General features: G+C 38.1%; 1 protein-coding gene across 1 annotated transcript in view; it reads right to left on the bottom strand.

Annotated features, from left to right (window-relative positions):
• insra (insulin receptor a) overlaps positions 1-13,157 on the bottom strand; it is an 80,695-nt gene extending 67,538 nt beyond the window's left edge. The window contains exon 1 of the mRNA XM_033983152.2: positions 11,971-13,157. Coding sequence (XP_033839043.1) covers positions 11,971-12,043 — 73 coding nt within the window. The 5' untranslated portion in view covers positions 12,044-13,157. The remainder of the gene's footprint in view (positions 1-11,970) is intronic.
• Positions 13,158-25,975: the final 12,818 nt, after the last annotated feature.

Here is a 25,975-nt window from a genome sequence, read left to right as displayed (position 1 = left end):
ATACTAAAAATCACAAACAAAGAAGGTCCAACCAGGTAACAGGTCTTACTATACAGTCTGTTTATACAATTATTGCACAAACTAATGTACTAATCAAGCAGAGAAAAGCCGTCAACTGTACAGATTATACATTCATTACAATGGCGTCTTTGATGCAACTGTAGGATTTTCCATTCAGTCTGCTTGGCATATGGCGATTTATCAGAAAACAAATGAAGCTTTCTTTGATAAACTCTTGGCCTCTGGCAGGTGATGTATCCTCAGAAAACCCAAGCCATAACACCTGTCATCTTAACCCGCTCCTTTTTTTAAACAATGTTAACCTTTGAATAGGCTAACTAATGTAATTGTCATGCTGAGGTATAAAGAAAATGCAAAAGAATGTAATAAGTCATTTAACATTAACTGTGGGTAAACTATCACATAATGTCCTGTACTTTCCAAGAATAGTTTGACTATTAATCTCTCAAAGGGTTTGTGAGAGCTAGTTAGAGTGGCTGGTACCTACCTAACACATGGTTACACAAATATAGTGACTCAGCTTTGATAAAAAGTGAATACTACCAAAGAATTTATTTTATTGGGAGGAACATCACTCAACTGCACATTGTGATGTTTAAAAACTCTACGTCATCTGTTAAAACTGCACTGCGTATAGCTCTTCTTCATATACTACAACTACTATTTCAGTTACAAGAGGTCTTAACGTAAAATACAAGAAAAATATCACTCAAGAAGGCCTGCACAATTTTGAAAAAAAAAAAAAAAAAAAAAAAAAGGAACGTCAAATTGCATTTAGATTTGCAGATTTTGTTTAATGAGGATTCAGTTCACGGGTCACATTTTAAACGCGTCCATGAGAGGTGATTTCCGAAAGAAGCCTGACTTTGTAAAGGTTTAAACTTCAGGGTAAACACATTTTTTCACTAAATAGGCAGTAAAGGTGTTGTTTGTGGTGAACATTTCATTATCCAAAAAAATTGCAACTTCTGCGATTTGGTGGAAGTAACAATTTAAACTAACATTTTTATCTAGATTTCCATATATTGTACAGCAATACACTCCAACTGCTACACCACTACTACCATCATCAAAACACCACTGCTGTTTTGATTCGAGCTAATGATTACCTCCCAAAGCGTTAAGTCCTGAATAACAAGGCCATTGGTTTTAACAGGGCCATAGTGTCAAGGGTAAGACCTGCTATATAGACGTCTACTTCCTGGTTCTACTTTGTGAAGGTGCTGCGCCCTCCCCTTTCACGCTGTGGTTTTCATGCTCGTGACAAGTGGGATTAAGCAGCCGTATTGTCCGAAATGGCATGGGCAAAAAATGACCCTTTATCTAGATGTCAAACAAGCTGATGGCAAGCTGCGCCAGTGGGATAAAAGAGGTCGTAGTAAGGTTTCATCACCTACAAACAGACCCATTGTGCAGAGGTGCAGGTCGGGAGCACTTGGAGGGCTGCCCACCTGAGAGGAGCGAATAGAATAACAGACACCCCACTGTGAGATACAAGGCACAGACGTTTAGCACCCGAGTACCCTGTTCAAAACCACAACCACGAGACAAACCTGACCCAAAATGAGCCAGACGAAAGTAGAGGAGCTGAAATTTTCACTAACAGAATTTTTCTCAGTCTAAAAAAAAAGAGAACCACGAACTTTTTTTTTTTTTTCCAGTCCTGATACCGCCACTTAGGTTAAAGAATTACCAAAATAATAACCTGATGATAATTTTTTTTTGTTTTTTTTTTTTTTTGTTTAGTTGTTTAAATTGCAAAGGACCTGAGAATGAGATTTTCATAAAGTTTATTTATTTATTTTTTCATTAGAAACAATTTTACACGTTTCTTGTGTCATTGTGAGGTAATAACTGCTCTCTCTGAGTCAACATCTTTCAGCACATGGCATGTTTTTGCATACAGTTCAACAATTCTTACTAAAATTATAAAATTATTATTATTTCAATCATTGATTATTTGCAATTAAACAATTAACATGTTTCTTAAAATGTTATGTTTGTGATAGTAACAGCTCCTATGGGACCTTTTCATGCTGCCGCCTGGCTAGTTCCGGATTAGCACTTCCTGCTCCATTCATTCTCGATGAGGAGTAAGCCGAGTCATGCTAAAATAACTAACTTACTTTTCTAAACACAGAACATCGACTGTATATATACAAAATGGACATAGCTAACTAGCACTAACACATGTTGCTGCATTCCAAATAGGAAGTGAGCATGGGCGCAAAATGGTTCCTTTGAGCTCTGGTTGCAATTGACTTCTATTGAAAAAGTCAACCCATCTCTCTTAACAGCTGCTTTCAGGCTCATTCTGACCTTGCATTTTTTTTAGCCTGCTCTACATCATCACTACAGGGCGTTTTTATTTCACTATTTTGTCCCTTAATCAAGACATGAACATTAATAACAGACCAATCCGATGCCTGCTTTCCCGAAGGTCACTTCAGCTAGCATTAGCAACAGGTTTGATTGACAGTGTTGCTGCCAAACCAGCAGTGCTGGCAGGACTGCTGCTGGCAGGACTGCCCCCCCTCAACATTGACTCGTTTGGTTTTGCATTCAGACTTCCAAACATGTCCCTGGTTGTAGATTAGATGCTATAACATGTCACACTCCCTCAGTCCACTACCATTATATAGTCTACGATGGGGATGGGACGATATTAAATTTTAGACTCACGATTATCGTGGCCAAAATAATCACGATTAACGATATTATCGCCATAATTATTAACCCGTTAACGTTCCGACGGCCCAGGCCTACTTTACAACTTTACAGCAATGTACATACACTTCTGCGTCACCCACACAAACAATCTACACATCAAATGAAAGCACTCGTCTTTCTGGATATGCAAACCATTTTCACCTGTAATCACCACAGCGCTGACAGGAAAGACGTTTTTACAGAAAAGTCACAAAGTGTGAATCTGGACTTCACTTACCATTGAGCGCTCTGGTTCTGTCAAACATCAACATATTCACACAAAGTTGGTCTCATTCGTTCCGTAAAGGTCCAGAGAATATAATCCAGTCAAGAAATTATGTCCACAAAATAAGAACCTCCATGTCCAATCTGCTGCAGGAAAGTACTCCAAATATGAAATCTGCTCCGTCACTTCTTTGCCTTTCTTTTGTCGATTTCAGGCATAATAAACGTCTGACAGCACCAACTTTGTTCCCCAGTGCTAAACACACGCGTTAGCTTGTGATTGACACCAGTGTTGGCCAATAAGGTGGAGGTTGTGGGTTACTGAGGCCGCAGACAGCGAATCAGTGCTACAGATGACTGAAAGTTTACACCCCACTCTTCCCCTTGTAGAATCAACCAATTACATCACACACGTTTAGTGACGTTTTCTCCTTACAGCCAATGAGCAGCGGGACAGGATGATGTATCACATGCCATGGTTTTCCGTAAACAGACGTACCCGGAAGAAAATGTGTACTCCTCAATGCCATGTTGTCGAAATGGACCGGTCCTTGATGTGCCGGAAGTGACGCAAGTGCCCGTCGACGAACACTTATTTTTTTTAATTAAGGCACTTTGGTGAATTGGGAAACGAGTGGATGCAGAAATGTGTGCATAATGGCGCATTTTACGCACTGTTGTTTTGCGTTTTAAACATGACGAAACGGACAAAACAAAGGGAGGACGTGATCGAGGACACTGTGGATGTTTGTACAAGTTAAACTAGAGGCATCTCTGACCCGGAGCGGTTCATGGCAAAGAGTAAAGATCCCACAATGGACTCAGGAGTAAAGGACCTTATTTTTTGATGGATTGGATGCTGTTCTCAATCGGTAAGCGTGGTTTATTCTGCTATTGACTTAATTGTAGGTAAAATATCCCGTGTATAATCGTTATCATTGCTTCTGTGCACATAGTGCGCATTCGGACCATGCGCTCTGGCACATTTGTGTTCAGCTGTATGAATTAGACTTAATTTGTCTATTGTTTAAAAGGTGTTGTTTTATTCTGCATTTTGCATTATTGTAGGTAAAAATCTAAGATGTGCACACATTAGCGTCTCATCTGTGCGCACTGGTGAAGCGCGCGCTGGTACGTTCCTGTGGAGAGTTACGGATCAGACTTTGTTTATTGTTGATATCTGACAGAATATAGTTCAGACAGAGATAAGCACAGAAGTTACAAGTGTCATTGCTATGTCAGAGTGGGCAAACACCACAAACTAACATCTAAACGTTGTATTGGAACTGGAAACATGAGGCAGTGTGGTGCCATAAAGGCGATTATAATCGTGCGCGATGATCGCGATTATAAAAAAATGCCACGAACGATTAATTGCGGACCTTTTTTATCACGATTAACGATATTATCGTATATCGTCCCATCCCTAGTCTACGACACAGAAGTTCCTCCAGTAAAGTATTTACATCGTACATAAAGGTTCTAAAATGCTGTCTGTGAATATCCATCCGTAACTTGCTATCTGCTTCCAGATATTTAAATATAAATCCTCATAGAGAATGAATGGAGCGAGAACCGGAACTAGCCAGGTGGCAGTGTCAAAAGGGTCTATTGTTGCTCCAGAGGTCAAAGCACTACAATGAACTTGACATTTGAAGAAACTGAATGTCAACATCAGACACAACAGAGGCATTGTTCAGCAGGTGTCCAATAACAATCTATAACTGCCTCTGGTAACAATTAGCAACAGCAACTCTTTTTTGCATAACTCAGAAACATGGACGAAGTCAGTTATTTTTAGCCCATTTACGCACAACAGGGACTTCAGTAATGATCTTGTGTTGCAATGTTTCTCTCTGTGGTTCAAACCTGATTGAAAACATATGGAGCAAATGAGCTACGTCCTCAGTTTATCTTACCCTAATTCACTGTAATCTGTCAATACTGTATTATCCCTTCAGGCAAAAGACTTCTACGAACAGCTTAGTGTGTGTAAATAATATGTTTATGAGAAAAAACTGGTTTTAATTAATTTTAGTGAAGCAGATAAGTTATAAATGTACTTTGGCAAGTAATAAATAACATTATCCAAAATCAATAGGGTTCCAATATAAAATGCAATCAAAACTAATGGTCGCAATTATCAAAAGGCAAGTATTTTCGTAAAAAGATGTCCTCTGCAGAGGTCAAAACTAGAGAGTCAACAAACAGTGGTTTATAGCAATCATCTTATGTTATTGCTTCCGAATGTGTTGAAAATGTTTAGCTTTTAAAGGCAATACCAATAACTGGTCGGTGGCTATTCATGGATTTTCAGAGTGATGAAAAATTAAGACTGTCGCCATACCAATTAACAATTTAAAACACAATATTACATATTTTGAATGGTGACATGTGGTGCGTTCCAGGCAACTCACTGGGATATTTCCCGCCTCCGACTTGAAAAAAATGCCCTGGACCAGTGCTCGACTTGGTATACCATTTGCAAACTGGGAGATGATCGGAGCAGGACTCCAGACTAACATTTTTTTCCAGGAGCACAGTAGCCCCTGACTGAAATCTTTTAGGAGCACAACCAGAAACTTTAGGGGTGGAAGCTATAAATCAATAGTTTTTTCCTAGTTAATATTATAGACCTAATTCATATGCTTTATTAATGTTTCACTGTAATGTAATCAAGATTATTGTTATTATTATTATTATTATTATTCATCTGTAGTTTCACATATAAGCAGAGTAATAGTGTGCTTTAAGATGTTCCTCATATGAAAGAAGAGTATAGAATAGAGACTGCAGATTATAGTGAATAGCAGTACAGCGGTCAAGCATTGACTGTGTATATGCAGTCAGTGCCTCATGCTAACACGCTTAGCTCCTTACCTTCACTTTTACCAGTGACTACAGTCCTTGCCTCTGTCCTCTGCGGGGACACAGTGTGGAGTGAGTTTACAAAGGTTACTCTACCCGTGTTACTAAAGCTACTCTTTGAGTAGATTAAAAAACTTCAGTGATTAAAAAAGTCACAGAGGAAGCGAGCAAAGCGGCACAATGACGTAGTGTCACTTGTGAGCATCTTTTTATTAGAATAAAAAGATGGCTGAATTTTAGCCTCAGACAAGTCCTGGACAGATACTAAAGATATGTGCAGGTCACACTCAGCATTGACCGTTGCTGTAAGCAAGCAGACCCTCCACTCTCTGCCTGTCTCTGCCACTGCTGTGGCAGCAGAGGGGAGGCAGAGCTGAGAAAAGAGAGGGGAGAGCGAGCGATTTAACTTCTGTGAATCTGTACGCACCTAACATAAATATCTAAACAGGCTGCACATGTGCGAGTGGTTGAAAAAATACCAAAAATAGGGACAAAATGCGAGCCCTGTATCTGAGGACTCCCACATATACAAGCATAGACTGTATGCATAAATTGTCCCTATATAATAAATACATGAATAAACATTCACCAGTTGATATTTGGAAATTTAATTTGTATACTGTGAATTCTGTGACTATTATTATGATTTTACCTCCAGTGAGATACAATATTGGAGAGGTTAAGCAAGAGTCTCATTGTACCAGTCTCAAATAAAGACAAACATAGGGGGTATATGAGGAAAGGCATCTGGCATGTAAACTATTTATATAATATATCATTAGAAAATAAATTTACATGGCAACACCCTGAGAAGGAAAAAGACCTGAGGAAAAACAGCAAGATAAGTGTATTTAGTGCTTGCTTGCAAATTCAACAAACTTACCGCAAAGAACCTACATTAAATTAAGTTGGCATCAAAAAGCCTTATTCTTAACTTAAAAGACGTGTCAAATCAGGTCTTAAATGATTGCCTTTTTTCACAACGCTCAGTCTGGTTTATACTGTATACTGGTGGTGGCCTTTGCACACGGCACACTAAATATAAGCTCCCATTATTAAGTCCATTTTTCCATCACGCTGCGCTGGAAAGTTCCCAACAAGTAGCTGAGAAGATTTCCTGAGTTCAGACGGAGCTTATGAAATGCAACAGCAGTGGGGCCCAGGTCTGCGGTCCCCCGAGAGAGAGAAGTGGCAAAAGGGGGTGTTATAAGAGAGGGTGAGAAAGAAGGAGGGGGGAACAGGGATAAGAGACGTACAAGGAGAGTGAGAGAAAGAGCGAGGAGTTAAAGGAGTAGACAGAGAGAAGAGAGGAAGTAAGGGGAAAGAGAAGGTAGTTGAGAAAGAGAAAGAGAGAGCCTGAGTGAGAAAGAGACAGATAGAGGGCTAGAGAGAGAGAACAGGAAGAGAGAGAGGGGGCATACAGAGAGAAGGTAAGCGAGAGCTGAGAGAGGGTGGAAGGGGTGAGAAAGAGACACAGTCAGAGAGAGAGAGACAGAGTCAGAGAGAGAGAGAGAGAGAGAGAATTACACAACACTTGTTTGATGTTTGATTTACGTCACAAAAACTCTCACTAAAGATTCGACACCTGCAGATTTTGTCTGCTGTCAGCCAAGGTCAAACATGTCAACGGAACAATTTTGTAACTGATTCTACAACTTCAAATTTTAGAAGAACCAAGTACTGATTGTAATGATTATTGACCCTGAACAAAACAAAACACCTAAAAATACATATGCAAAAAGACTCAGTGATCGTCAGTGTATTCATGAGTGTCAGTTTCCTGTTTATGGGTGCCATTTGAGAACGTTGGACCATTCAAAAGACATAATATTTATTTCTGAATTGTTAATTGCTAGGACAACCGTGCTAATTTCCAATCACTACGAAACTGGATATTTCTGCCACACCGGCTCTCACGTCTTAATGCAAAGTTGCCACGATGAGTTCTGATTACTCTCAACAAGGGCATGGAAATATTATCTTTTCCTTGTACTTTCCATATTAATTTTATGAGGATGAACAAGATAGACTTTCTGTTAGGGTCCTTTCACACTGACACATTTGATCACTCTGTATTTTTTATACAGAGGGGTATCATTTTTTTATACAGAGGGATATCGAGCCAGCAACAAAACAAGATTGAGCTCATTTGTCACGCATAATTTTGAATAAACTTGCATTTCCCCTCACCTCAGATTAGTTTAGTGCTTGGAACATTGATTCTGCAGAAATACGCAATGTTTTTCAGTCTGAAAAAGTGATATTATTTCCCTCATAATCAGTCATATTTGTTTTGATAGAGACTGACCATGTGTGTCCCTGATTGGAATAGCCCCACCTGTCAATCACGCCAATCTGCACTCAGGGAGATTCAGCAGTAACCAGACTCACATCTTTGTAAATATTCAAGAAGACAGAGGATGTGCTGTTGATCCAAAGATGATTATGGACATTTTGAAACTATTGGATATCAATTTAAATTCTATTAACTGCTCAGCCCTACTCACAATTCAACAGTAAAAAGCATAAGGTAAAAAGTAAGTAAAGTATCACTGCTTCTAACTGCAGCTCTGCACAGACACTGCCGCTAACAGGCTTAAGCTCCTGTCTGTGTGGCCGCTGTAAACAGGACGAGCTTGAGCTAATCTCCTCAAAACAAGGTATTCATTAAGGAAGAGGAGTCGCTAATGACTTTCAGCAACTAACTAAAGTTTAATAATCTGTATTTGTAGGAGTACTTTAATAATGGCATATTACAGCCGGACAAAGTGACAACTAAACTTATATTTTGAACTTATATTGAATTATAACAGTTTCCGATTTGATTTGGCCTAAATAAAAATGAATAAAAATAGATAATAGATAATAGATAATAAATATACATTTTCAGTATTAAATGTAACTTTTCTGTTGGAAAGTCCGCTACCTGCTTGTCTACACAGAGATGTTTTTCGCTTTGCCTGGAATCACAGTTTGGCACGAAACTTATCCATCTTCATGAATACGAGCAGGTTATGCCATCAAATCAGATATGTTTAGAGACCACTCACTGTTTTCAGGGTATCTTTCTGAATAAAAGGAAATGGAAGAAAAAAAAATTAAAAAATTAAAGATGAAGGTTAATGCAATACTGTGGAACATTACAGGCGAAGAAATAACATCAGCAACTACATGGAGAGGTTCCCATCAGAAATATTGCATAGTTAAATTTTCTGAAAAAAATAAAATCAAATAATGATAAAAAAAGGCGGATAATTATGAGTTATGAATTACAATTATGACTGAATGAATCTCTATCAATTCATTTCTATAGCTCTATCTGAACATATTTTGCCTTACCTACATCGAACAGTTTATTACTCACATCATTATAAAAACCTGCTTTTCAAACATATGCAAACATTATAGAGGACCATAAATACCTCCCTGTGCCTGTCAGCCTGTTATCAGTGGGAACTCCGCTGTAGAAAAACTCACAAAGTTGTAGTAATGACAAAAACAACTCCGCACAGGCCAATGAAAACAGTGGACTGCCAAGTTACAAGCTGTCCCCACGAGCTAAGAACCACGACCACAGCTGTACAGAGAGGGGCATTCATCATTACATGCACTAATCTTTAAAACACTACTTTAAAACGCACTGGTAATTTCTGTATGAACACTTCTATTGTAATGCTGTTGTCTTTCAACACTTTTACAATGAGCGGGATAAAAAGTCAATACTCCTAAATAAATATGGCATGTTACAGTATTAGGAATGAGCAATATTGAATGAATATTTTTGGACTGTCTCAGTGACAGTATTTTGATACTCAATCAGTAATATACAAAGAAAATGTCTGTAAATGCCTCCGTTGATGTCTTCGTCACGCATTTCTTTCATTTGCATTTTAATCAGTATCATTATCATTTCTATGATATCAAAATTCAAATATTGAGATATTTGAATTTGGCATATTTTCAAAATAACAAATGTGAAACTCTCTTTTTTTACTGCTTCCAAATGAACTAATGGATTTATCCAAGTTGTCTCCTTATGAAAGTGGCAATAATGGCATAACAAATCACATTAAATAATATTAGTATTTAACCCCAAACTCAGAGCACCATTTTATCTCTATTGTAATCATTTAGCTAACCTAATTCACCTACATATTAGAGGACACATTTTATTCTGAGCAGAAACACTGGGTAGCGCATTTCATAGTACAGTGTAAGATTGGCATGTTCCCCATATGCTCTGTAAATTACAATAAACACTTCAAATTACATTCTTGACTCTAAAAGGAAACAGTTTTTTGTAGAGTTACAACTGTTAAAACTGTAAAACAAACTGTAAACTAATATTGGCTTACACAGACTATCCAAATTTTGTTCATTCTAGAGCTAGAACTTATGATTATTTTAGTAGTCAATCAGCAATTATTATTTTAAATTAATTGACTGGTCAAACAATTACGTCTATTGTGAGTCTTTTTAAATACATTATCAACCAAATAAAAAGGTAGAAATATGTTGACTGAAGGTTTCTAGTCAGAGAATATTTACAAATTAAGTAATTGTGATTAACTGATGCAAAGAAAAAATTACTCTTCTTTTTTGACATTTTGATTTAATAATGCCTTTGTTATAAAAAGGTATTTTTGTGTTTAGACTACTTGCTTACAGCCCTAGTTCATTCACTCAAGACACTAATTACTATAAATACTTGACTATATTGAACTATACTTATGCGAATGCTACAATATTCAGTTAATTTCTTTGTTCTTTGCTACAGGGTTTCTGTTATTTAAAAATTGGAGAGTATTAAAATCCTTCCAAAAGTGCCTATAAACCTCCATAAATTTCATTCATACTTAACAATATGCTACTTCAGCTGCTCAACATAAAACTATTGTCAAAAGCTACAAAGAACCCTCATTGTTGTACACCACAATATCCACTGACTGCCATAAGCTAAAGATTTTCTACTTGAGATAAACAAATAATTAATAAATTCTTGCAAAAATTCTCAGACTACTTATTGGGGCCTAAACCATTTTGTTTACAGTTCGTGTAGACTCAAATAGCTGATAAGTTTTAACCTTTGTCCCTTCCAATGTACTGACAGAGCAGAGCTGCCTACTTCCTTTAACCAAATCAGCATCAGTGAGAAGAAAACATAAAAAAAATGTTGTGTATGGAAAGTTCCTCATTCAAATGTTGTTGAAGGAACCAGTGTGATAGTAAATGAAGTGATCAGATAGAGGAAAAGCGTTATGCACAATGTAAAGTACATTTTAACGACAAGAAATGTAGGCTAATCACTACTACATTTTAATTCATGATTAACTGGCCATTTGTTCATAATAATTCATTTTAAAAAGGTTTGATAAAGTAGCCAAGACATTTAAAAGAAAAGGAAGATTAAAACTTCATCAACACATTTTCAAAATAAAAACTGTGCCAATTTATAGATGCAAATAGAAAGTTCTTATCAAGCCTATTTTGATATCACTGCCATAAAATTTTGTATGAGGAAATAGTGCTTGCCAAGTTATCAAGCTTGTAGTATGATTGAGTTATTATTTCTCATAAAAACTTAATGTTGTTATTGTTTTAGTTCACTATTAGTACAAACTATTTAAATATTTTAATCCGTTTTCAAAGAAGCAAGAGTGAAAGATTTTGTCTTTATTTGTCACTGCCTACTTCTCCAAATGAGGACTGGTTTGAAAATTATTATTTACCAAAATTCTTATCTGAATAATAGCCAATGATAGTTGATACTATTGTCATAAAATTGTATTTATGAGAAATGGTGCTTGTAGTATGACTGAATTATTATTGTTTTATAAACATTGGATGCTATTGTGTTTTTGTGACATTATTAGTTTACTCAATTTTTATTACTTTTATTACTTAAGCCTTTATTACTTATGAACCATCAAAATATTTTAATTAGCAAGTATTTGTATTTTTATTGCTCTGGTCTATTTGTGTAAAATGAAGATTGGGTAGATAATCAATCATAAAATTTAGATAGATTATAATCTGAAATAATCTGTAAAATATTGCAGTGCTTAAATAAATATGCCAGTGCTATGCTAAGAGATCATTTATATTGGCACTAAATGCACTTGTTTACGTCTTAAATGAGTTACTCACTTTCTCCGTTCGCTCGGTGACAGCTCAGTATGCAGACGGCGACCACAACAAAACACAAAGTCCGAAGCCACATCACTGAATGCGGTTGTGACAGCGCCCTCGGTCCGCTGCTCCTTCCTCCACGAATCCTAAATATTCCTCGTAGAAAAAGGCTGGTTCACTGTGGTATAGCCGAAACCTTTTAGGAAATGGCTTTTGTGTGGCAGCTGACAGGTAAATAAAACTAAATAAAAGGCATGATCCCGGAAAATGGGCGGAGGAACGAATCCAACGTGTTCAGTCCGACAACACACGCTAACATGCAACACAAGCTAGCGCAGGTTAAAAGCGCTCCTCGTAGATAAATATCACTTGTAACATGAAATTGAGCATTGTTTGCACGTTAAGAACAATCTGTCGACTTAAGTGTCCAAGTTGAGTTCGTCCATGATGGAAAAAATGACACCAAACACGACTTATTTTGACGCAGTTCGGGCTAATGTCAATAGCTAGCTTAGCAAACGCACTTGTGCTAACAGTAATGTGAAGACAGGCCACAAGCAAAGTTTTCTCTGCTCTCAATTTAGCCCTTTTAAAACAACTTTGTCCGCATGTTACAACACGCAAATAGTCCGATTTCTTCTTTTTATGTTACCAATATCAAAACGCATGCATCAAAAGCGACACATAGACAAAACTTAACTAAATAATGTACAAAATGTGTCGCTGCTGTTGACTCGATGGTTATGGCATGCGTGGCGTTGGCTTGCGCTTTTTTCGCACAAAATCTTGTCAAGTCCTCCAAACGTATAGACGAATACAGTTAGTTATGGACTCGTTTTAGCGGTAAATAACAAATTTGAACGCAAAAGCTGCACCTCAAGGCTGTCCAGTCACTGCAGAGATTTCAATGAGCATGTATAGACTTCCCCAGCGTTGCACTGTCAGTCAGCTGCGCTCCGCAATGTTTGGGAATAAAAAAAAACTCCAACTTGTGTCCACGCGTCACAAAGCTGCCTCAGGTCGGAAAGAAGTGGTAAAAATCAAGTCAAAATACACTTTAAATATGTTTTTGTCTTTTTTTTCTTGTTGTAGAGAGATAGAGAGGTAGATCTTATGCGCACAGGTCCTAAGATCCCGTTTTCCCAGAGTCTCTTCTCCGCCAGTAAACAAGCCGTGCCAAAGAGCCAGAGATGGGCGAAAGGGGAAACACGGAGTGGAGCTTATTGGATTACACAACAAAGTGACAGACGAGACCGCCACGGAGGAGAGACACAGCTACTGCACGCATTATATTGTTATTTGGAAGGTGATTGTGAATGGTTTTGAGGGGAAGGAACTACATGAACAACTAGTCTAATTTGTTAAAATAAAATAAAATAAAAGACAATATATATATATATATATATATATATATATATATTAGTTTAGTTTATTTATTTTATCTTATTTTATTAATTCTAAATATCAATATAGTAGTTTTTCAGTAGCCTTTACAATATGGACACAAATATTATCTTGTACAATCTTCAATTTAACTTAATCTTGATGAGTTATACAGTATACACTTTCTGGACCAGGAGGTATAGTTTTTCAAGGGGCTAGGGACTAAACACCCTACATGCAATAAGATGATTTTATAATAATATTAATATAAGTTTTATATAGCGCTTTATATAAAACAGTGAGGAAAAAACAAGCAAACAACAACAAAACATTTTAGTATCACTCAATTTTGTGTTAGTCAGTATTACTTTTTATCAAACAATTATCTTATGTTCTTGGGATGCAACAGTGCAAGGGCATTTTAAAACAAGCTTTTAATCCCTGTTTATACATTTACTCTAGTACCATTTTGGCTATGATCCAGTCATCATTTACTATCTTTCTACTTCCCGGTGTATGTTGTTCTGGCGTGTTTCAGGACTGAAGGGAAGTGCACTCTCTTGTTTACTGTTGAAAAGCAGAACCCTTGTTTGATGGTTCACACACAGACTGAGAGGCTGATGGGGAGAAAAAAATGCATTACACATTTCAGACCATGTTTACTCAAAAGCCTAAAATATCCCGCACGTGTAGTTCTTGGTTTTTGTCCATTAACACTGCTTATTCACAACCTGTTTACAACCACTAAGCAGCAACGTGATAATGTCTTGCTCTTCCTTTGGCTAAAAAAGGCACAAAACACGGAAATGTAGAAAAGAGTGTGTATGCCCAAAGGTCTATTAAAGAGATAAGACTATTTTTGATGTTAAAAGTATATTTAGTTTGGACAGATGTTTTTTGGAGACATGAAGAAAATCTTATCTCTTCTGGCTTGAGGCCTGCTCAGTAAAGGACTTTTAATATAATCTTGTGGTGATGTTTTTGTGAGCAGCAAACCTTACTCTTTATAACCTTACCTTTCTAATCAAATTATTTGTTGTTTGCATAAGCCAAGAAATGGACAAACTTTAATTTAAGAATATATGATTGGAAGAATAAAAATGCACCCAGCAATTAAAAATAAAAATGTCTGCTTCAGTGGAGCTCTATAATAATCACACAGTGGTCATTAATTACCACATAACTTCTGATCTCCATTTTGCCTTTAAACCACTAAATATAAAAATGTTAGTATTAACTACTAATAGTATATGGATAATAATAAAGATGCATTAGTTGTATATAGCACATAGACACTCAATTTACAATTTCATGATTCATTCACTCCATACTCTGTGGTGGTAAACTACTATCATTGCCATATCTGCCCTGAGGTAGACTGATTGAAGCAAGGCTGCCAATCTGCACCATCAGCTACTCAAGCCACCACTTACACAGCAATGTGGGTGTAGTATATTTCCTAAAAACACAACAACTACTGGTTTTACTACTGGCACCCCACTGTGGCACCTGATCTTCCCAGTGGTCTCCCATTCAACTACTAATCAGCCCCAGCCCTTCTTAGCTTCTGAGACCTGATGAGATCAGGCCTTGAGAAGGATGAAATGAATGACATTTTTACTTGAAAAAAAAAACATAAATCCCTGTCCACTGGTAACTGCACATGAGGTGCAAATTTGTCATTTAACTCAATTGAACCTCTAACCATGGGGCTACCTTGAAATACAATTTGTGTATTTTTCCATTTTCAGGAAGGTTGAGAAACGTTAATTGTCAGTGACCAGTATCTGTGACTAGACAGTGAAAATGCACTTTCTTTTCCCTTCACGTGTCCGAAACAACAGGGCTACAGGAAAACAGGCTCAGGAAGCAGAGATCAATCGGCATACAGTCCCGAGGTTAGTATCATTTAGCAAAATGACAAAAAGGTGAGGTGAACTAATCAGAGCTTTGTAGTACTATGAGTTAGTTTGAGTGTCGCTGTGGACAGGACATAATCCCATAATGTGAGTGAGAGAGCTGTGATAATGAGATTAAAGTATCAGGATAAAGTTTATGCAGTTCCCATTCAGTAGATACACAGCAAGTAAAAGACTGATTTCTGTTTTTACTAAATAGCCCTAGTATATTCAAATGTGGTATGTGACCTTTCTAGAGGGGAGAGGTACACCACATATTTGTTTCCATGAAGATACAGTTGCATCTAACATTTCTTTTATTATCATGTTTTTATTGCTCAATAATATCTTTAAAATATCTTTGGTTCTCCACAGATCTGACCCATGAATTGGCCTTGACATTGTTCAGTATGTGAGCTATATTAAAGATGTAATCTAATAAAAAATATGAATGAAGTTGCAGTTATCTTTAGGCCTGTTTGTAAATGTCCCAATCCTGAACATGAATTTAACAACAAAAAGTAGAAGTAGATGTGATTTAAGTCAATTTCATGCTGAAAGAAATTGGTTAAATATCATATAAATCCGCTTTATATAAATACAAATTTCCAACAGTGTTACCTATAGCAGATATAAGCCATGCAGCTTTGTCCACACTAAGGCTCTGAACTATTGATGTTTTTATTGGAGGGGACAGAAGTAGGTCCTCTGCACATGATCTAATCGCTGATAGAGAAGAGGAGGGGAGTGAGAGGGGGAAGCATGTTTTCCAGCTCCAGAGGCTAATCCTGACCTAGGTCACAAAGGTCAAATGGGTTCAAATAAGTGGCCTATGTCATAACTACAAGCTGGAGGTGGTGCATGCATTATCTCATGGAAAGAAAGGTTATTTCAAGAAATGAAGTTACTCTTAATTACTATTTATTACTATTGTGGAGGGATAAGGAAATAAATGTTGAATGTTTAGTCAGGTGACAGTGGTCAGGGCAGAGCAGTTGTCCTATAATTAGGACATTGACATTATTCCTTAGTACATTCTGTTGTTTGTCCTTGGGAAAGGCACTTCACTTGGCTTGTCAAAGTATGAAGGTGGTGGGATTGGCGGTTGGAGAGGCTGTTGCAGTAGAGTAGACTGACAACCATGTCTCTGTCAGTCAGCCCCAGGGCAGCTGTGGCTACAGGAATAGTTTATCAGTACCAAGTGTGTGCAGTGAGTGAATATTGCAATATAAAAACATATCCAAAAGTGCCACTTAGACCAGTGCATTATTAAAAATACACTATCCAACATTTGAAGATCACCATGGAGATGTTATTGCTTTGCATGGCTCAGAGATATATACATTGAAAGATATGCATTCTGACTGTGAGCACGGTCACCTCTCCACAAATCTGACCTACAACTTGGCCTGGTGGTGTCTTCTGTTTTCTCTATGTACTATCTAAGTTTAATGCTATACTGTGTAATAACAAAAGCAATAACATTTCCATGAGAGACCAACTGGTGACTGACCCTCCACCAGAAAAGTTACACAAGGCACCTTTAAGTTAACTTACAAATATAAAGTAGTTTGCAATGTACGCAACACAAATCCTACTGTATTATTTTCCATGCTGTAATTGACGGTATTTAAAGGCTGAACAGTGTGTTTATTCTGAGATGAGTACATTACATCCAATATTTACCCAGTGCCATCCTGGTTATTGCTTTTACAGGGATGTTCTCAGGAAATTAGTATCACAAAAACAAGCAAACATGGATGTCCTGATACAGTGTCAATCTGGCACCAACAACAAAGTGGAGACTATTCCTTCCCACTAAAAACTACTATTATAATGTGCTAAATGCTTCTGTGAGGCAGCATTCTGACTAGAACATATGGTTATTTTTGCCTTTCTTGGTTTTGTTGTCTAAATGTCTAAATAATAAAGATATTTATTTTCAATTTTATAACTGTACGGTATTGTGTACATAACAAATAGCTTTAGGGTTTAAATACAGGAAATTATTCTTGCTAGTGAACTTTTTCCTTAATTAGTGCTATGCTGCTTAGAAATCTAAAACTAACTCAAATGTAAGTTAAAGGTTAAGAAGTGTTATGTAATTGAATAAATCAATATTTGTAAATGTGATTTCTGGATGCTTAAAGTTTCATCTGCTTTTACTGTTGCAATTTGAATAAACCTAATAAATTCCTAGATAAAAAATGTTGTCTTGCTTTGTAATTTGGACATTTTGCCTTGGGAAACAGGGCACAACCCATCTCCCATAGACCTTTGCATTACATAGACTAGTACCTCTTATATGCAAATCTTGTGCTCCCATGTCTGTCTATGGGGCTAGCTGTTGGCTGTGTTCTGCCTCTATCACGGTACTCACATAAATCAACTCTGTCTGAACTTTGTTTCCAGACGCATTATATAAAGCAGTAGTACGTGCCATATTTCAGACTACACTCAAAACACGCACAACAGGTCAAAATCTCCAGTTGCTGTGATCATGGCTGGTCTAGCTCAAGATTGAGAGAGCGGTACAGTATTGAAGAATGGGTCAAATGCATATTCCTGCGAAGATATGTTTGTATTAGTTTTAATTTTAGCTAGCATTTTAGTTTGTCTAGGGTATATTTTATATCTTTTCAAGCAACATTATCTGTCTCAAAAGATGAAAATTGCACTTACCATACACCTGCCCTTGGATTGATAATTTAGCTTGGAACAAGAACAAGTCAGAAATACAATTCCTAGAAACAAAATAAATCTAAGCTCAAACAAATAAATATACTGTTAATTCGAGTCATTTGTACATTTGTGTACTCAGTTTTGCAGTGTAATAACCTTTACCTTATGCTAACCTAAAGGAATTTGTTTGGATGTGACAGAAAAACACTGGGGTCAGAGTTCACAGATAACAACTCGACTCGCCCGCGTTACTATGAACAAACTGCAGTGTTTTTAACCCACTGATAGAGGTTTGCTGAGGGGGAGTATATTTAGACATGAGTTTATACAGTTTAATTTACACAGTACATACAGGTTTCTAGAAGGCACAGTTGAAACCAGTTTACAAAGACACATACACCTTTTTTTCTCACTGTCTGACAAGAAATCAGACTAAACTTTTCCTGTTTTAGGTCAATTAGGATTACCAACATTATTTCTGTTTGCTAAATGCCGGAATAATGAGAGAAGGACAATTTTCCATTACTTTCTTCAAAGTCAGACCCAGAGGACGATGCCATGACTTTGAAAGCTTCTGATAGGTTTATTGACAACATCTGAATTAATGTGAGACACACCTATGGATGTATCTGAAGGCACACCTGAAACACAGTGCTTCTTTGTGTAACATCATGGGAAAGTCAAAAGAAATGAGCAAAGATATCAGGAAGAGTATTGTGGACTTGCATAAGTCTGGTTCATCCTTGGGTGCAATTTCCAGGTGTCATGTTTATCTGTTCAAACTAGTATAAAGCATAAATACCGTGTGAATGTTCAGCCATCACACCTTTCAAGAAGGAGACGGTTCTGTGTCCCAGAGATGAATGTACTTTGGTCCCATATCAACACAAGATCAAAAACAAAAGATCTTGTGAAGATGCTGGCTGAAGCTGGTAAGAGTGTGTCATTATCCACAGTGAAATGAGTACTGTACCAACATGGGCTGAAAAGCCACTCTGCCAGAAAGAAGCCATTACTCCAAAAGAAACATAAAAAAGCCAGATTACAGTTTGCAAATGCACACAGGGACCTTAATTAACCTTAACCTTAATTTGTGGCGACATATCCTGTGGTCTGATTAAATTAAAATTTAACCATTTGGCCATAATGAGCATTGTTACATTTGAAGGAAAAAGGAGGAAGCTTGCAAGCCTGACAACTCCATCCCAACTGTGAAATGTGGGGGTGCCAGCATCATGTTGTGGGGTTGTTTTGCTGCAGGATGCACTGGTACACTTCACAAAATAGATGGCATCATGAGGAAAAAACATTATGAGGAAATACTGAAGCAACATTTTGAGACATCAACCGGGAAGTTAAAGCTTTGACACAAGTGGCTCTTCCAAGTGGGCAATGACCCGAAGCATACTGCCAAACTGGTTACAAATTGGCTTAAGGATAACAAAGTCAATGTTTTTGAGTGGCCACCACAAAGGCATGATCTCAATCCTATTTAAAATTTATGGGCAGACCTGAAAAGGCATGTGCGAGCAAGGCAGCCTACACACTTGGTTCAGTTACATCAGTTCTCTCAGGAGGAATGGGCCAAAATTCCTGCCAACTATTGTGAGAAGCTTGTGGAAGGATATCCAAAACATTTGACCCAAGTCTTACAGTTTAAAGGCAAGAAGAAGAAAGTAATGAAAAATTCTCTCATTATTCATGCATTTAGCAAATAGAAATAATTTTGGTAATAATAATTTACCTAAAATAGATCAAGTTTAGTCTGATTTCATGTCAGACAGTGAGGAAAAAGCAAATATGTCTTTTTACATAGTGTATGTAAACATCTGGTTACACTGATGGATTCCTACACCATTCCTTTTCACAAACTGTCATTTCAGTTGCACACATTAGGTTTTTGTTTGTGAGTGGGATTTTTTTCCTAAAATTTCTTCAGGGCATCTGAAAAATTCATGTCAAATAAATAAAATAAGTGTACACAGTGCTGAAGGCAAACATGAAGCAAAAATATACATTGCATACGCCTATCAATATATATTCTATTGTTAACTGTGTGATTTTATTATCTCTCGTGAAGGAAATATATTCTCTGCAGTTCACTCTTTCAACCAGTGCAGCTGGAGAAACCTGTGAAGCACTGAGCTGAGGTTTATTGTACTGAAATTTGAGTAAATCCACCAATAACAGTTTTCGATTAGTCAATTACTGTATAAAGTTTTGTAGTCCACTTTAGCCTTGCACCATATTTTAGCAGTTTTTCTCTGCATTTAAGGAAGAACGCATTCTTGATCTGAGCCCCAGATGTATGTTTACATTAAATCTTAATATAAAAACTAAATATGACAGTAATTTGGTTTCCTCTGTGCATGTAAACTCATAGATTGGCATTCCACCTTCTGGTCAGGCTATACGTAGTACTAGCATGCTATTTTCATGTTGGTGGAAGTTGTTTAATTTAATTTCCAAACCTGCTTAATGTAAACGTGCTGCTCCTCTCTGTTGCCTTCTTTATTTAACCCCGAAATGCAATGCAAAGTCACTTCTTATTACCTTATAGCAGGAAGCTCACGTTCATCCATTTATACTTACATAAGATTAACAGTGCAGATGTCAATGGCCTTGTGCAGTCCAGGCCTACACACCTTTTCCGCTTTGAGTTAACCATCAACTCACATGGGCCAAGAAATCTTGAGAAGGAAGTAGCATTGGGGGTCTGCTGCTTAGAACACATGGGAACACAAGCAAAAGTATAGGAAAAGGTTAAAGATAGCCAAGTTCACTGTGATTTTTTTGACTGTAAGAACAATGAGTTTTGCACATTATTCATTCCTGGCCACTTCCTGGACGCCACTGTGCACGACACTAGGAAGGAGATTTGGACATGCGTTTCCGTAGTAACTCTCCAGGGATATGTATGTTTGACTGTAAAAGATTTCTTCCTGCTACCGTTTGCAAAACACAATACGTCAAGAGAGAAAAGGCAGTGGTTGATGGATGTATTGGTCTTGGTGAGGTTAAGTGGAGTGAGTGTTTGTAGAAGGGGCGATGTGCACTGCAAAAACACTATACAAATATGTTAAAATGATTGGATTTCTGATAGCTTATCTTGATTTAAGTACACGGAATCCCTCAGTGATCCAAAACATTTTATTCTGTCAACTGGACAAAAACTTTTTAGAGAAGACGTTTTGCTGCACATCCAAGCCAGTTCTTCAGTTTAGATGAGCAGTGAAATGTCTTCTCTCTAAAACTTTTTTGTCAAGTTGATAGAATTACATTTTTCTTTTATTTAATTTGAGTAGTATTTTTGGCCATTTTGCATTTTTTAGTTATTAGTATGTCCATTTCTTTACTCATGCACTTTTTGTGAGAATTTTTTATTGTCCTGGTCTGTTCAAAGGTACAGTATGTAACTTTCTGGAGGTGGGATGTCACCTGCATGAGTTAAAATCATTCTTAAAATATTCTCCATGGAGATAAATTTGATACCATACTGTGGAAGATTATAGCCAGTGGAACAACATTTCACTGTACACAGTACAATCAAAACAACCTATTTGAAAAAGCAAAATGCTTTTGTTTTAGTAAAATTTTTTTGGCTAAAAAGTTATATATTGTGGTTTTAACTGAAATTGAGTCATTCTGTGCACCACCACTAACACTCACTATGTTCAGATGGGTGAAGTGTCTTGCTTAAGGATACAATGTCAGAACTTGGTCCATGCAGAAATCAAACCTCTGACCAAAATTTAATTCATTTTGGTGAGAGGTTTGATTGAAATAGTTAATTTTCAGGTGTTTGTGTTGTATTTGAAAACATATAGCAGAATCATAAACTTCATCACCGATGTGTGCATGGTCAGCATTCAACATTTGTGGCTTTTACCTATATATTGGATATTTCAAAAATGGCTAGGATAATCCTCATAATTTTAATAATATATAGAGCCAGACTAAGCATTATGGAAATGCCATACTGATACTTAAAGGTAGCTGGAGGCACTGCTCTGTCTGAAGCTTTAAGTTAGACTTAAATCTGAGCTTTGTTTTAAATATGACCATAAAGTACTGATTTAAGTGGAACTACAGCCAGTGAGCTGCTTTGTGGAGTTAAACAAGTCCCCTTCAAATAAAGCCTTACCCTCACAGACAGATTTTGAAAAAGAAATCCACGCATTTGTCACGTCTGGATTATTGTAATTCTTTGTTTGTGGGGCTGGACCAGGGCTCCCAGCAGCTCTTACAGAATGACCAGAACACTGTAGCTCGTCTGCTGCCAAAAAATTAGAAACAAGACGGCTGTGCTGTGCAACCTGCCCTGGCTCCCTATTTCATATTAGGTGAAATTCAAAATGCTATTGATTGTGTTTAAATGTGTGCGGGAATTACTGCAGCCCTTGAGGTCAGCTGACCTCCTGTGGCTGTGCCCAGAGACCAGAGGTGACAGAGCCTTTTCTGTGGCAGACTATGGAACAGCCTCCATCTGCCTGTCAGACGCTCTCAGCCTTTAACGCAGTTTATGACTCAACTGAAGACCCACCTATTCTCCCTGGCATTTAATACTAACTTGACAGGATATCTTGATATTTTATTGTATCTTTCCTATGTATCGTGTTGTCTGTATATTTGTTTTTTGTTGATTTTTATGTGAAACACATTGGGCAGCTGAAGTCATTTTAAATGTGTTATCACAGTCACAAGCTAGTTAGCATTAGCCAACCGTTTTTCAGTTAGTCACACTCTTTCCCTGTAGCTATTGTTTCTGAAGGCAGCGTGCCCATATTGCTTCAAAGTAAATGATGCGTGCTCTGTGCAGTGTTCATTATAGTTTCTCTTGTTAAAACATGTCCAATCTGTCACTCTTCTCCTCTGTCTTTCGTTCTTTCGCTCTGTTCAGGCTTTTTGTCTCTCTCCTCCCCGCTGTCTCTCCCTTCATTTGCTCCTCTCTTTCTGTTTGCTCTCATTTTCTTTCCCTTCTCCTTTACTGTTTTCCTCTCTCTCCTCTCTTTTGCTACGCACCCCCTTTCTTTCTCTTTCCTCTCCCTCACTCTCCCCCCCTTGCTTCTCTCTCTCTCTGAACCACCACTGTCACCTGTGTCTTTCTTTTTCTCATCCTTCATTTTTCTGGCCCACCTTCTCTTTTCCCCCTTCTCTCTCTCTCTTGTTTTAACAATCTCCCCTTTCCTCTCTTACTTTCTCTCCCCTCCCTCCATTTTTCCCTCCTCCCTCTCTCAGCCCTTCTCTCTCTTCTTCCTCCCTCCACTCTCCCTTTCTCTCCCTCCCTCCTTCTCCCTCTTTCTTCTCCCTCTTTCTCACTGCTTCTCCTCTCTCTGCTTCTCCCACTACTCCCCCTCCCTCCTTCCCTCTCCCTCCTTTTCCCTCTTTCTCACTGCTTCTCCTCCTCTCTCTGCTTCTCCCACTACTCCCCCTCCCTCCTTCCTTCTCCCTCTTTCCCTCTCTCCCTCCCTCCTTTTCCCTCTTTCTCGCTGCTTCTCCTCCTCTCTCTGCTTCTCCCACTACTCCTCCTCCCTCCCTCTCTCTCTCTCTCTCTCTCTCTCTCACTCGCTCCCTCCTCCCTCTCTATCTATCGCTCTCTCTCTCTGTACCAGGGAGGGGTTGATCTCGTTTCCCTGATTCACAGTAAACAGAAAGTTGCCGTTCGCTCGTTAAAACCCTCCCAGTCAAATCAGTACACTGTGTTTCATATGACACCATTGGCTCCTGTTGTACGTGCCCATTCAAGTAAAGTACATGATGAAATAATAGGAGCGGTTATCACAATTCTACATCCAGACTGGAACAGGTGCCAAAAATGTGAAAGGTAATTTGGGGAAAATTGTGTGAGCATTTATCACATTACGGAAACTTAATTCTGTACACACACTGACATTATGGGGACCTGTCTTTCTTATGGGGACAAAACTGAGGTCCCCGTGATGTAAATGCTTTATTATGAGATCAACGACATGGTTTAAAGCTCATATATGGGTTTATTAAGGTTAAGGTATAGGGGTTAGGTTAAGCTCCTGAGACCTGAGTCCTCATATGTGGACAACACTTTTTTGGCTTGTCTATTCCACAGTGCAAATTATTAGATGAAGAATAACAGCATACAAGAACAGCAACAATGTAAATGTATTATATATATTCATTTTTAACTGTTTAGAATGTTTAGAATATTTTATTTGATTTATTTTTTTGTTTTTCTTCCAGCAGCTCTTCACATGAGACACATTGTTCCAAGAGGCACACACAATTGTTGTTTCTCATTTTGTTCTTACATTCAAGACAAACAATGCTGTGTTCAGGGTCTTAATAAATAGTTTTTACAAATCATTATTCAAATGTTTTATCAAAATGAGTAAAATGTCACATATGAGGACATTTGATTTACTTTTTTTTTTTCTCAGAAACTACATAATGTAAAAAGATAATTCTTTGTATTTAGACTCATCAGGTCCCAGCCAACCCAAATAACAAGAAATTAAGAGAGAAATTAATAAAGCAGGTAATGCAAGAGCTCAGGTCTCAGGAGGTTAAGTTAAGCTTGTTGTGAGTATGGTTAAAGTTAGGATCAACCAGCACTTAACGCTTTTTTGTCAAATGTAAATGCATGCGGGAGAAAGATCTCATAAGGTCATTTGTGCACAATCTTGTGGCACGAAATCTTGTCCCATCCGTAGAAAACAGGTACAAAGAAATATGGTGATAAAAGCTTGAATTATTACTTTCGTCTACTGGAAATGGGATCTCTATGTCTAATTTCACTTTAAATATTTTGCATGCCTTAACAAAATCACTAATGACCTTCTTCTCCCTGCTGACTCTGGTTTAGTATCCATCCTCCTTCTGCTTGACCTAAGCTCGGCCTTTGACACCATTTCTCATTCCACCCTTCTGAACAGACTCTCTTCTATTGGCGTCACTGGCACAGCCCTCACCTGGTTTCACTCCTATCTTTCTGACCGCACTCAGTTTATTCAGCTCAAATCTTTCACTTCTCATCCAGTCTCTATCTCCACAGGTGTTCCCCAGGGTTCTGTCCTCGGTCCCCTCCTATTCATCATCTATCTCCTCCCCCATGATCACAGTTTCCAGAAACACCACATCCACTTCCACTGCTATGCGGATGACACCCAGCTCTACCTCTCTGGCAAACCAAACTCGTCACTCCCACCATCAACCCTTCTTATCTGTATCAATGAAGTCAAATCCTGGTTCACCTCCAATTTTCTCAAACTCAATAGCAATAAAACTGAACTTCTCCTTGTCGGCACCAAATCCACCCTAAACAAGATCAACAATTTCTCTATATCCATTGACGGTTCCTCCATCTCTCCTTCCCCTCAGGTTAAGAGTCTGGGTGTCATCCTCGATAGCACTCTCTCCTTCACTTCTCACATTAATAACATCACCCGCTCCGCCTATTTTCACCTACGCAACATTAATCGTCTCCGGCCCTCCCTCACACCACAGTCCACAGCCGTACTTGTACACAGCCTCGTCACTTCTCGCCTGGATTACTGCAGTTCTCTTCTCTTTGGTCTCCCACAAAAAACACTCCATAAACTTCAGCTGGTTCAGAATTCAGCAGCTCGCATCATCACACGCACCCCTTCCATCAACCACATCGCACCCATCCTACAGCAACTTCACTGGCTCCCCATCTCACACCGCATCCAATATAAAATCCTGCTCCACACATTCAAAGCCATCCATAACCTTGCACCTCCATACCTCTCAGACCTCCTCCATATTGCCACACCCGCTCGCTCTCTCCGCTCTTCTTCCTCTCTCCATCTCTCTGTTCCCTCAGCCCGGCTTGTCACCGTGGGAAGCAGGGCCTTCAGCCGCTCTGCTCCCCAGCTCTGGAACCCTCTCCCCCCTGACCTCCGCAATACTGACACACTCTCACACTTCAAATCCAAACTCAAAACCCACTTGTTCAGAGTGGCATATTCTTTATAATCCACACCTGCCCTGTCCTTTTCAATGTTTTTTATCTGAATGCTTTTAACTGTATGTTCATAAATGTTGATTTTAACTGTCTGTACATG

Source organism: Periophthalmus magnuspinnatus, chromosome 17 (assembly GCF_009829125.3).
Source record: "Periophthalmus magnuspinnatus isolate fPerMag1 chromosome 17, fPerMag1.2.pri, whole genome shotgun sequence".
Lineage (NCBI taxonomy): Eukaryota > Metazoa > Chordata > Actinopteri > Gobiiformes > Gobiidae > Periophthalmus > Periophthalmus magnuspinnatus.
Note: the sequence above shows the minus strand (reverse complement) of the source record. Positions and strands in the feature narration are given on the sequence as shown.